Raw genomic sequence first — 12,686 nt, 5'->3', positions numbered from 1 at the left:
ATGACCGGTAAACTGACACGACACGGACCTCAGCACCTCACGAACCGGTTGACATACGAGCTTTGTAATCTGTGCAAGTTTGTTAGATATCGATTAATCGTAATCGATACTTCAATTTTTTCTCGAGCAGTCGAGAAATTTGTTCGAGACATTTCAAGCAAAACAATCCACGATTCAGTGGCCACATAAAATATTTTGGCCACTATTTCGCTTTTGTCACTGCATCCCAGTGGACGGTGGTGAAAGTGTCTTCCGTTATCAATTAACGGCGTAAAAATCACAGTGTCAAACTTGTGTAACACTAGTAATGCAATTTAAGAGTACAATTTTTCTCATTTTGACGATTCCGGCTGCTTAAAAAATCTGAAAGGCATTCATAAACCATGTTTTGCTGGGGAAGGATGAAGCATGGTGAACTGGGATTGGGGGGTTTGGAAGAAGAAATCATCACCAGTCCTAGGGTATCACCTTTTACACTTGTCGATGACATTGTCCAAGGTCTCCATTTCATATTTTTTGGTATTGTTTACATTTCTAATGAATAACATTTTATTACATTGCAGTTGGTTGTGGAGAAAATCACACCATTCTAGTGATGAAAGATGGCAAACTGTTTTCGTTTGGTTTAAATGATTACGGTCAGCTGGGACACGGCAGGTCCAGGACACGAGCAGGTTAGTGGAGAATTCAACGTCAACAACAACATGCTGTAAGCAATGTTATCATTTCAGAACCAGTAGATGGCTTAGAGGCTCATAATATCACTCAAGTTGCATGTGGAGCACAGCACACTCTTGCTCAAAATGAATGGGGTGAGGTCTTTGCCTGGGGTTCTAATTCAAACGGACAATTGGGTTTAAATGTAGAGGAATCCATGATGCCAACTCCTAAAATGGTGAAATCCTTGGCTACCAAACAAGTTGTTCAAATTGCCTGTGGGCGTAGCCATTCAATGGCTCTGACAAATGGTAATTACATAATTTGTAACAAATGACCTTTTCTATTGAATAATTAATCATTCACATTTCTTTATATGTAGTTGGTGAAATATATTGCTGGGGTTCCAACAGTCATGGGCAGTTAGGATTAGGATCTTCTGGAACACCAGAAACAAAACCTTGTCTGGTCAAATTACTGCAAGGAATCCCCATTAGTCATATATCCTGCGGCGCTGATTTCAGCTTTGCAGTGACTCCTTCAGGTAATTATTTTAGCCCCCAAGCCTTATTTACCATTATCAGATGATTGTTAAATTGAAAATTAATCAGGAGCTGTCTACGGTTGGGGGAAGAATTCTTTCGGGCAGTTGGGGCTCGGCGATACAGTGGATCGACCTCAGCCGACCCAATTGAAGAGCTTGCGATTTCAACGGGTGACGTACATTAGATGCGGAATGGATCACACTGCCGCCTTAACCCGTGACGGAGGGGTCTTTACGTTCGGAGCGGGCATGTATGGCCAGTTGGGCCACTGCACATCCGCCAATGAAATGTTGCCAAGAAAAGTGTTGGAATTAATGGGCACCACGGTTACTCAGATATGTTGTGGGAGGTGCGAATGCCACTTTACGACTGCTAGTGCAATTAATTTTGACAATTTTCTTTTTGGGGTTTATTTTTTTAGATGTCACACGCTTGCTTTCGTTCCGTCAAAGGGCCGGATATACGCCTTTGGATTGGGCGGATCGGGCCAGTTGGGCACCAAGTCAACTGCCAATGTAAATTCACCGCAACTTGTCATTGGGCCGTGGGAGACGTCACACAACAACTCGATCAAGGATGTGAAAGACTTAGCAACAGAAACCGCTGAAGCGTTATCTGCCATTCAATCCAAACGTGTGGTGGTGCGAAACATTTTCTGCGGTGGAGATCAGAGTTTTTCTCTCGTTTCTCCCTATACTGTAAGAGCATTTTTATAAGATTTTGGTTTTAAATTCTAAATGGTTGTTTTTTATAATTTAGGAAAGCTTTGAATCAGCTGATTATCGAGAACATGCGGTGGCGACTCAAATTCTCAGCATATTTCCTGATGAAATCAAGAAAGTTCGAGCTCTACATCCGGATGTTGCTGTTGATTTAGACCTCCTTAGGTATTTCATTTCAACTCGTTTTTTTTAAATAGTTTATGTCTATAAAAATGTGTTATCTGACCCAGGTATGTTGAAACCGTTTTCTCGCATCTTGCTTGCTACAACGCCTCATTTTTACGAGCTGATGGTTCGCATTATGGTTGCAGTTCGAAAAATCATGGTATTTCGATTTTGATTATTTTAAAAAAAAATCTAACTCAATTCATTGCTTGTTTGTATTGACCAGGGCTTGATCTCCACTTGGCAGCAGAAACTTTTGGCCAGATAAGTCGAATTGAGCACCCGACAATTTGCGTCCTGGTAACCAAATCACGCAGGGATAATAATTAATTTGAAATTATTAAAACTCTTTGAATTGAACTAATTATTTATAGTTACGACGGTGTATATGTAACGAACTGCTTTCGAGTCTGAGTCCAGTGATCCCAGATATCGAAGTATTGCGTGTTTACCTCATTCTACCGCTGTACCACGAGTTTCTGCAACCCAAATTCTTTGAGGAGTTGCATTTTCCGTTTGCCTGCGTTCTACTTGGCCTGAAACCTGAAGCCGGCAAAGTTTATGGTACGACCAAATTGTTTTCATTTGAAAAATTAAAATAGTAGCAATATTGACGATTTGTTTATTTGATTGCAGATATGTGGTTGGCGGCAGCAAACACTGATTACTTTATTCGACTCATCAACATTTTTAAGCAAGTCGTCGTTCACATCATACATTTACCATCCAGTTTTGATCCGACAGAGGTACCACTGAGTTTTCCATATCCTGTCAAACGTATTTAAAATGTTCACGGTTTTTATAGACGACAAGACTGGGCATCAGGCTCAAAATGTGCCTGGATGTACTCAAGAAAATAAACAACGTCAATCGTCAAGCTGCTACCAAAAAAGTAGGACACGAGCAGTTTTACATCCCAGAACTGACGGACAAGGTTGATGTGAAAAGGGATTACTTTAAATGGCTGGTGGACGCTCCCAACAAAGTAAGTGGGGAACCTAAACCAAGTATACGTGACTAACTCTCTCCATCAGTAAAAATCCTTTTGGTCTTTCGTAGGAATTCCGCCTTTGCAACTACTCATTTGTTTTCGATGCCAAAGCCAAGACTTTGCTCTTGGAAGCCGACCAGAATATACAAATGCATTCAGCCATGCAAGAAGCTGCTACCAGGGGCGTTTACTTTGGCTTTCCAGCGATCCAACAGTACTTGATACTTGAGGTTCGACGTGATAATTTAGTGAACGATACAATCAATGAACTGTCTAAATGCGCTAGCCAAGACCTGAAGAAGCCATTGAAGGTAAATTACATTTTTGTCTTTTGATTGCAAGTGTTAATACCGTTCACATATTATTAGGTCAAATTTCATGGCGAGGAAGCTGAGGATGCTGGCGGAGTGCGGAAAGAATTTTTCATGTTGTTGTTGAAAGAGATACTTGATCCCAAGTATGGCATGTTTGCACATTACCAAGAAACCAGGGCGATATGGTTTTCTGAATTATCGCTCGAGGAACAAGGAATGTATTTCTTAATTGGTAAGTTCAAATGACAAAAGTGACTGCACACACTTGTTAATTATTATTATGACAATTCTAGGGTTGCTCTGTGGTTTAGCCATCTACAATTTCACCATCATCAATTTACCTTTCCCACTAGTCTTGTACAAGAAGTTGCTGGCCGAGCCGGTTGAATTAGACGACATTGGCGGATTGTGTCCAACTCTTATGAGGTATATTACGGAATAATTTGACTACAGAGCATTATTACTCATATCAATTGTCTTGCTTTGTTTAGGAGCTTGCACTCTTTGCTGGACTATGAAGGAGATGACGTCGAAGATGTTTTTTGCCTTAGTTTTGTGATGTCGCGCGAGGTTTTTGGATCGGTTCAAACCGACGAATTGAAACCCGGCGGCGCGAATATTCTTGTAACTCAAAAGAACAAGTATGAAATCCATTTCGTAGCAATAAGTTGGATGAGCTTTTCAACTATTTTTCTGTCATTTTCCAGGCAAGAATATGTCGATTTGTATGTGGATTTTATCTTGAACAAGTCAATTGCCAAGCATTTTGACGCCTTTAATCGTGGCTTTCATAAAGTCTGCGGTGGAAGAGTTCTCCGGTTATTCCAGTCGCATGAGCTCATGGATTTAGTTGTCGGTTAGTTTTTCAATCTTTATAAAACGACCTATATTACTGGCGGATGATTTATCATTTCCTTTTTTCAGGCAATGAAAATTACGACTGGTATGCGCTGCAAGAGAATGCCGAATACAAAAACGGCTACAGTTTCGACCACCCTACTATACGTCTATTTTGGGAAGTCTTCCACGAGATGTCTCTCGAGCAAAAGAAAAATTTCCTCCTTTTCCTGACCGGCTCTGATCGTATACCCATCTTGGGAATGAAGGCTGTCAGAGTATGTGTCTTATTTGTTATTTTTACTTGTTTTTGGTAATTAATTTCAATTTTTTTTTCTCTCAGGTAATCATTCAGAGGACTGTTGGTGGCGACTCTTACTTGCCTGTAGCCCATACGTGTTTCAATCTCTTGGATCTTCCGTTGTACAACACCAAGGAAAAGCTTCGCTACAAGTTGCTTCAAGCCATCCAACAGACTCAAGGTTTCGCCCTAGCCTAATTCACTTTTGATGTAACTATATTTTAGTTACTCTAAAAATTGCTCGCATATTTGTTTTAAAACATTTCTATGAACATTTCTCTACATTTGTTTATTTGTTGATTCGCCTCTGTTTTTGAATTGATTTGTGGAAAAATGGAACAACATCAGTTTTGTCATCATGTATTAAGATCTACAGATTGGACAAATTTCGAAAACAAAAAAAGATGTGAAGGCACACTGGTAAGAGAAGTTGAACGAGGCAGTTAAACGACGATTGGGGCTAGGCAGTTTGATGTACGCAGCTGTCGACTATGGGTTATCCATTTTCTTTTACTGATGACCCCTGAATTTCGCTTGCCAAAGCTGGAAAAAAGAAGCATTGTGGTAGTGCTGGAACTGCACTGGTTACAAGTGCAGAAGCCAAAAGAAAATAAAGTGAGGCTCAGAAATTTTAAAAATTCAGTGGGTCATGATTTAAAAAAGAAGAAGATAGCTGCTGACGATGCTGTTAAAAAGTTCTTTTTTTCCAGCTAGTTTGCAGAACCAGGCTAGACAAATCGAATCATCATTCCAATACATATTTATCACAAAGCGATAGATGTAAAATTTGATTTTCCAAGGTAACAATTTTAACAAAAAACCCCCCCGTCCATGTTGCATTCGTATGGAACAATTTCCCATCCTTTTTTTTATAAGCGGCTAATCAAATATTTAAAAAAAAAAGGGATGGCTATAATTGGGCCTTTTTAAAAAATCCCCCATATCGTTTCTTGGGCCTTTTACATGGGCGTGGTGTTTTCTCCTTCTTCGAGCCCGAAATGTTGGGTGCCGGGTGGAGCTCGATAGGTCGGGAAATTTGCCGGTAACTGATTGGAGCTGAAAAATTCTTGGTAATTTTTGGGTTGACGACGGACAAGGCCGGGCGACTGTGTACAATTGTCCGACGCACCGCCCGCCCCTTTTGGAGGCCACACCTATTCAAAACAAATGATTTCGTTTCAAATTTTTAAATTTTTAAAAAAGGTTAATGAAATCACCATGTCTCCGAGCATTCGGACTGGAGTGGCTCGTTTGAAAACGGGCTGCGAATTAAAGACAGCTTGAGGTTCTTGCGAAATCGGTGCGTGTTTCTTGAGGAGGATCAATCCAGGTGGTGGGGCTGGTTTGGCGATCAACAGTCTCTCGCCCACCAACTCGTTGGAAGCGAATGCCTCTGGCAGTCCGTTTAATGATGCCATCGTGTTGTCACTATCGTAGTCGGCTGATTGCTGTTTGGAAAGAAAAAACAAGTAGAATGATTAGAATTAAGCTAATAAAGGCGACCGGAATTAACGTGAATTGGAAACCAGAATTTCAACCCAACATTCACGAACAATTGAACACGGTCCAAGATTTTTCGGGAAAAATGTCGTAAATGGGATGACGTGAGTTTATTGACTTGTTGAAATGAAACGTTGTCGGGCGGAACAAGTCTAATTCTAAAAGATTCCTTGTCTGGCAAACGTCCACTCAAATGAAATAAAGGGCTATGCTGCGTGAATGTGGGCAATAAATTAAATGAACAATAATCCTCAAACGAAATCGGTTATTTCCCGACTACAAAGAATCTATTTTGGTTGTTATAACCACCCAGGCAAAGATTTACGTCAAACACTCAAATGTCTAAATTATCTTTTCAAGTATAGTAAAATAACGAGTTGGAACATAATCCCGCAGACACATGGTCGAGGCAAAGACTCACTTTAAAATTCAACTGATTTTAATCTGCACGAGAAAATAAGCGTGATACTGCCACGATATCGAAAGGCAGAGAGCTGTGCGTGCGTGCCGCTTCGTAGCAAAAGACTGACGCCCCTGTGAAAATGAATTTGGCGTCGCCTCTCCCAGTCGTTATTGCCACCGCACAGCAGCGTTCTTTAACGCGACCGACTCCCACACACACACGGATGAGACATCGGATCTACTTTTGGATTTGGACCATTTCGAGTTTTCGCGGCGACTGTTTAAGTGTTGACGCGTTTCTCAAAAGTCTTTTTTATTAAAACCAACGGGAAAATGATTTTAAAATTCCTTTGGGTAACATTTGCCGGTTACAAATCTACTTGGCTATAAGTTGAATGGGAACTATATCTGTCACTCTGAAATTTGGCGCGAAATTCAATTATTTCTGCTGAAGCCGTTGGGGTTTTTTGAAATTTCAAAAGTTGCGGAACGAAAGTTAAGCTAATGCTAGTTTGAGTGGGGGTTGGCTTCATAAGTTGCGATAATAAATTGAAAACAGGTGAGACAGACGTGTCGACCCCCGTTGGCTGAATTCGTCTCTGTCGTTTATTTCTCGCGATAATATGTCGTATTGCAGCGGCTGTTAACATTCGCTCCGCGTTGCCCGTTAATCGTGGCCTTTCCGTCTGACAGATCAACAAAATAAAAAGAAAAAAACAGGTCGGACTATACAAACGGAAAGTTGTGTGAAAACCTTGAAGTGGGTCTCTTTGCTTGTACGTGGTGGAAGGGTCAACTATTTATACAAGAACCCAACGGATAAATAACCTCCTCCTATTTTCTGCTTCACGTCTTTCATCAGTCACCAACAAATAAGAAAAACAATCACTTAAGAGGCCCAAAAACTAGGCCGGAATTTTGGTTTCGTTTGCCCTTAACTCACAGGTAACCCAACGCTGGCCCACTAATGACACACTTCTCTCAGAATGGGACCCCAGATCTGTCTGTTCTCATTTTCTTTCTCTTGGAAAAACGAACTGGCCAACGTCTACGACGACAACTCAGGTGACTCACGCTCTCATTGTCTTGTGTGCTCGGTGTTGTACAGTAATTGCTACTCTTATTCCTTTTTCCCAGTGTTTAGTCTATTCCACTTTAGCAACAGCAGCAGCTGCTGCATTGGAATCGGCGGAACCGAAATAGAACCGTGACACGCTGGTCAATGTTTACTCTCTCTCTCCTTCCTTAATGTTTTGCGCAACGAATACCGAACGCGTGATCCATCTGCCGTCGTGTGGTAAAGGCGAAATTCACCACCGCCACACCCAATCGTAAACATCGTGATAATTTACAAAGTTTACTCAATAAAAAGAAACGATCTCAAGCCACGCCTCGTCAGACTTGTTGGGCTGTGTGCTGCGTGGGATGGGAATCCGTCTTGTACCGGGAAGGAATAATAATTAATGACGGCCAGCAGCAACACGTCATCCGATAAGGAATAATTTAAAATGAAAAAGGCGAAAAAATGTAAAATAAAATCCGTGGGACCGGCTCACCTGAGCATTGGCAATTTCACGGGCGCCCGGTTTGGGCGGGACTGGTGGTGCAACTTTGGTGGAACCGTTCGGGACTTGCTGGTTAGTAGTAGAGAACCTGTTTGAATTGGAAGCGTCTTGCTGCTCAACCTCGTCGTCGCCAATGATTCCGTTGTCGTTTTCGTTCGTTTTGGCAATTTCGGCGGACACTGGCGGCCAGGCAACTCGTTTCATTTCTGGATTTTAAAAAAAGAACAAAATTCAGAAATGAATTAAAATAACACGGGATAAACTTAATAATCATTCCACGCAATAATAGGGTCTGGAGAAATCTCTATACATATTTGGGATGAATGGTGATTAAGTTAATTGGTGGGGTTTGTGAATGGAAATGAAGAATCACATTAACTCATACATGGCCATCGAAATAATTTCGTAGAAATTCTGAACAAATTTGGTGGTGGATATCGATCTTGTTGAAGGGGGGAAAACAGCTGGGCTCATCATCAGCATAATGGCCAGTGGGAAATTGTATAGAAACGACGATTGCATACCAGTAAACTCCAGTTAAAAATAAGGGCATAAACGATCCATCTTCTTACATACCCAGGAAAGACCTCGAGGCAAGGGTTGGGTTTTCTCTATTTCATCATTTGGGAATAGATTCAAACTGATAAATAGAATTGATTTCAGTTATCTATGTACGAAGTAATTTTGCCTAAATTGCTCAATTCGCCACACGCAATTTGCCCAACATTCAACAAATGATTGAATAAACCAGATAATAAAAATCCAAGATAAAAAACAGCAAGTGAGAAAAACTCACCAGAGGATGTTGACTTTTTATGATGCAATTGCCAAGGCCGACGTTCCTGCTGCTCCTGCTGCTCTTCGGTCAACATTTTATAGACTTGTGATCGTTTCAAAACTGGCGACGATAGAGAACTAAAATCTATCCTAAAAATAATAAAGAAATAAGAATGTTTAGCATCATTTTAACTTTGATGAGATACAAACAAATCTATAAGCGGCGTTTATACCCCGTCAGGAAACCAAACAGGTAAACGATGAACTTTAGAATAAACAACCAACTCATGTATATAGAGAGAGAGAATTGTCTAAACAACAGATCAGATATAACTTTCTCTTTCTTATTCATTTTGGCCTGCTGCTGTTTGTTTCAGTCTTCCCATTTTTCCTTTGAACATTTGAAATTTATTTTCATCATTCGAACGTTGTAATGCGGTCAAGGGGCGGATAGACCAAGGTGAAGAGACTCGGAATAAATGTATCCTAAAATCCTTATCAAAATGACGTCCTTCCGTATACGGCTCAAACCGGAAAAATCCCAAAAAATGCTCGGCGAATATAAGGCTATAGGAAAAAAGTTTCGCTGTTTCCATGTAGGATTTAATACAAGTCTTATGCATGTGGGTGTTGACAAATTGGCGTAATGCGACGAAATGACAGTCGACGTCTTTTATCTTTCTCTTTTCACCGGGTTAACATTTTTGGGTTTTTTAAATTCCGCGCCCCACCAATAGAGATAGTGAAAGATGTAAATTCTATTTATAAGAAAACTCTCGGTAGTAGCAGATTCCTGTGGTCTGCCGCGCTCGCTGTATAATGCCGTCATCGCTGCTTTTATTTCCCAACTGGTGGTGGTGGAACGTCGTTCCCTTTGACTCACGCCCGAATCCATTCGACCTTTCCCGAAGATTCTCGACCATCTGCTGACTCACATGGGACATGATCAAGTTCAGCCGTTTGGAACATCAAACACGGAAACGCATAGGCAAGACTTATTATTCGGGTAGGAAGTCCAGCATCAGCTCACGGGTCTACGTGAATTGATGGCGTATAACTCACGTAAACAGTCACGCCGGCCTTGAAAAATGGCTCTCCACCTTCAAAGAAAAGACCAACTACACGCGAGCTCATGTATCTTGAGATGACTCAACATGTATATACAACTTGCGCCTTTTTAGGTGCTCTCAACAATTTGTTATTGTAGGAAAAATCTCCGGTTGGATTGGCTATACGTTCGATTGTTTCCCAGTCCTCCAGCTGCTGGTTAAAAACGAACCCTCATCGAATCTTTGGCTACACTTTCACTCCCATCTTTGCCGATGTTTCGCAGATGAGTAACAATTCAGAAATCTACCTATACGCAATGACGTCATTTAAACAAATTCCGTTTGTCTCTCACCTATTTTTCGCAGATACGATCGGCTGTAGCTAATAACACAGAAAGTTAGTTTGAATGTTGATTTGTCCTTGTCAAAACAACCTTCAAGCGTTGACAGGACTGGTAATTAGTTGAGGAATTTACCTCACGTCGTGTATAGTTATTAGCGACAGCCGCAGTAGAAAAGGCCTTCACTCGAGTTCACTTGGGCGGTTACTACAGAACGTGACTGCCTAATACTTGATGACTTTAAGACTAAAGTCAATTTCAAACACTGTAGCAGCAGCAGTCAAACTAAGAATAAAAGCCAGTATAACCGGGGGGACTGTAGTGGGCCAACTGCTGGCTGAAAAGCAACTGCATCATCATGAAAGAAGTGCACTGGGATTTCGGCAACGCGGGAGAAGGAGGGACCAAAGGTGCTGCTCATTATGCAAGGCTGGCGCAAATGCAGCAGCCAAACACACCACGTGTATATCAACCAGCAGCAGCAGAGAAGAATTAAGGAGAACGTGAGAGCCTAAAGAGAAAGCATTCAATCTCAGCTGGGTATAAGATACATATAAAAGACGAATGAATAATTACAAGAGTATCCTTTCTCTCTAGCTCCTTTACTGTTTTTTCGACTGCTGATTCCACCTGCGGCGCACAGCCGACCCAAATCAAAACCCACCAATTTTTGCTCGTGCAAACACGAATTAAAAGTTGGGTAATTAGCAAGTGGGTCACGTCTAATCTATCAATGGAAAGAGGAAACGTAGAGTACCCATTTAATTATACATATCAAACTATAGGGGGGCGCATTTACTTAATTGGGGTTTTTCCCATAGACTTTGTGATGCCTGTTGTTATGTATGCCAACCGCTCCAAATATAAGCTTTTGTGGTCGTCATTGTTAAGGTTTTTATAGTTTTCACCATGTTACATCACTCACCCGACTGCTCCATTGGAGAGCAACGAAGCATGGCGTCGTAGAGTTTGGGCCACCTCATCGGCCGAGTAAAGGTCCAACGGCGAATTGTATTGGTTGTGAACGAAGGTAACTTTCTTTTTCGTCACTGGACGTTGGCCCATTGTCGCCTTCATTTTCTGTAAAATAATAATAAACCAAAATAATGAATTTAAATAAAAGGAAAGCCCTATTTATTTAATTATATTGTGAAATAGTTTTAAAAAAGGGAAAATAAGGACTTGGAGGTGTGGCGTGTCACGTCGTGGAGACTACTAGAGCGCTAATGAAGTGCGGGAGCAAACGTCAAACATTGTGTACATCAACTTGAGTGCACTCAAACACCAGAGTATTATTTACGTATACAGGAAAGGCATAGTACATTCCTAGATCTGTTTTAGACAAAGGTGCATCTCTCAGAGTATATAAAAACGGAGGGGGGCAACTAACTTGTTTCCAAAGCTTGAAAATGTAAATAAGTCTGACTAGCAGCAGCAGGGGAAAAAGCTGAAAATAGCTTTCGAGGCGTGGCTGGTGGCGTGTGTTTTATTGCGAGGGAGTCGAAGAATCATCATCTGTTATCAACAGAGTATAGATGATGTGTCTCAAAAACGAACGTGCAATGGATTGGGCTGAGCCTCGATCCTGCCACAAGTGACAGGACTGACATCAGCAGGGCCACATTTGAAATCCAACTATTTTCTATATTCGGACAAAATGACAGCTGCTTTTTCACGGTTATTATATACAAATGATTCTTAATACATACCAAGTTTGAAGGAAAAGATTTTTCTGGTGTTTTCTACATCAACGATGCACATGATTAAATATTGATGATTCAACACACTTATTTGCATTGAACGACACGAATGGCTCGTATACGAAAAAGCCATTGTGCATTGCATTCTATTGTTCAACTAGCTATCTTTTCTACATGACAAATGCCAATCGTTTCTTCGTATGTCGTGAGTCGGTATCTATATACTGAAAAGGAACTGCTGTAGAAAGGTTATTGGATAATGACTTACCTCCATGAGCGATTGGCTGTTGTGTGTCGTCACGTAACTCCAACAACTTTGATCGAACGTTTTCGTCCTTTATCGCTTGCTGTCAATTCGATGTGTGTGCCGATCATGGCGAACTCTCCAAGTTTTTCTCGGTGGGGAAGTCGAGAGTTTACATTGACCAACTGTAAACAACCACGAGCTCGTTCTTAAGTCTGCCTACTAGTTCGTTCATGCTATAGTTCTTGTTAAAACGGTGATCAGGTTATTAGCCCGAATATGTCTTGTTTTATCACAGTACATGGATGCTTGAATTAAATTAACTGTATCAAAAATTAAAGGTCAGATATTATAGCTGATTATTGTTGACACTACTTGACGTCATGCACACTTGGGCGACTTGGCAGCCATTGCAATTTCGGCTCAGTAACACCAAGCGGGTGTGTTGAAAACTAATTTTATTTCTGCAAAATTATTGGGGTAATTAATAAAGTAAGAATCTCAATTACCATTCATTCTTATGAATATCTCAGTCGCGAAAACCTTTTCTGGTGCTATAAGTGGCGAGGCTTTTAA

At 41.0% G+C, this 12,686-nt stretch overlaps 2 protein-coding genes across 3 annotated transcripts; one reads left to right on the top strand and one right to left on the bottom strand.

The window, feature by feature from the left end:
- The first annotated feature begins 113 nt into the window (after positions 1-113).
- On the top strand, positions 114-5,321 carry LOC124203039 (probable E3 ubiquitin-protein ligase HERC4). Of its 2 annotated transcripts, XM_046599615.1 has the most exons (19): positions 114-498; positions 564-674; positions 732-968; positions 1,040-1,201; positions 1,269-1,551; positions 1,624-1,900; positions 1,962-2,089; positions 2,155-2,249; positions 2,316-2,389; positions 2,464-2,653; positions 2,726-2,835; positions 2,895-3,074; positions 3,149-3,391; positions 3,449-3,626; positions 3,688-3,820; positions 3,886-4,035; positions 4,102-4,250; positions 4,319-4,509; positions 4,575-5,321. In XM_046599615.1, exons 1-19 carry the CDS (start codon positions 384-386, stop codon positions 4,728-4,730), a joined length of 3,162 nt encoding a protein of 1,053 aa, XP_046455571.1. In that variant the 5' UTR covers positions 114-383; the 3' UTR covers positions 4,731-5,321. The 2 variants fall into 2 exon arrangements, with proteins under 2 accessions (XP_046455571.1, XP_046455570.1); XM_046599614.1 differs by having other exon boundaries at positions 131-498; positions 3,886-4,250; positions 4,575-4,895.
- Positions 4,877-12,458, bottom strand: LOC124203041. The gene is made up of 6 exons (XM_046599616.1): positions 12,135-12,458; positions 11,092-11,246; positions 8,796-8,926; positions 7,991-8,205; positions 5,750-5,980; positions 4,877-5,686 (listed from the first exon to the last, which is right to left on the bottom strand). Exons 1-6 carry the CDS (start codon positions 12,138-12,140, stop codon positions 5,492-5,494), a joined length of 933 nt encoding a protein of 310 aa, XP_046455572.1. The 5' UTR covers positions 12,141-12,458; the 3' UTR covers positions 4,877-5,491.
- Between the last annotated feature and the right edge of the window lie 228 nt (positions 12,459-12,686).

The sequence above is a fragment of the Daphnia pulex genome, chromosome 9, assembly GCF_021134715.1.
Source record: "Daphnia pulex isolate KAP4 chromosome 9, ASM2113471v1".
NCBI lineage: Eukaryota > Metazoa > Arthropoda > Branchiopoda > Diplostraca > Daphniidae > Daphnia > Daphnia pulex.
The sequence above is the reverse complement of the archived record's forward strand: the minus strand, read 5'-3'. Positions and strand labels throughout refer to the sequence as shown.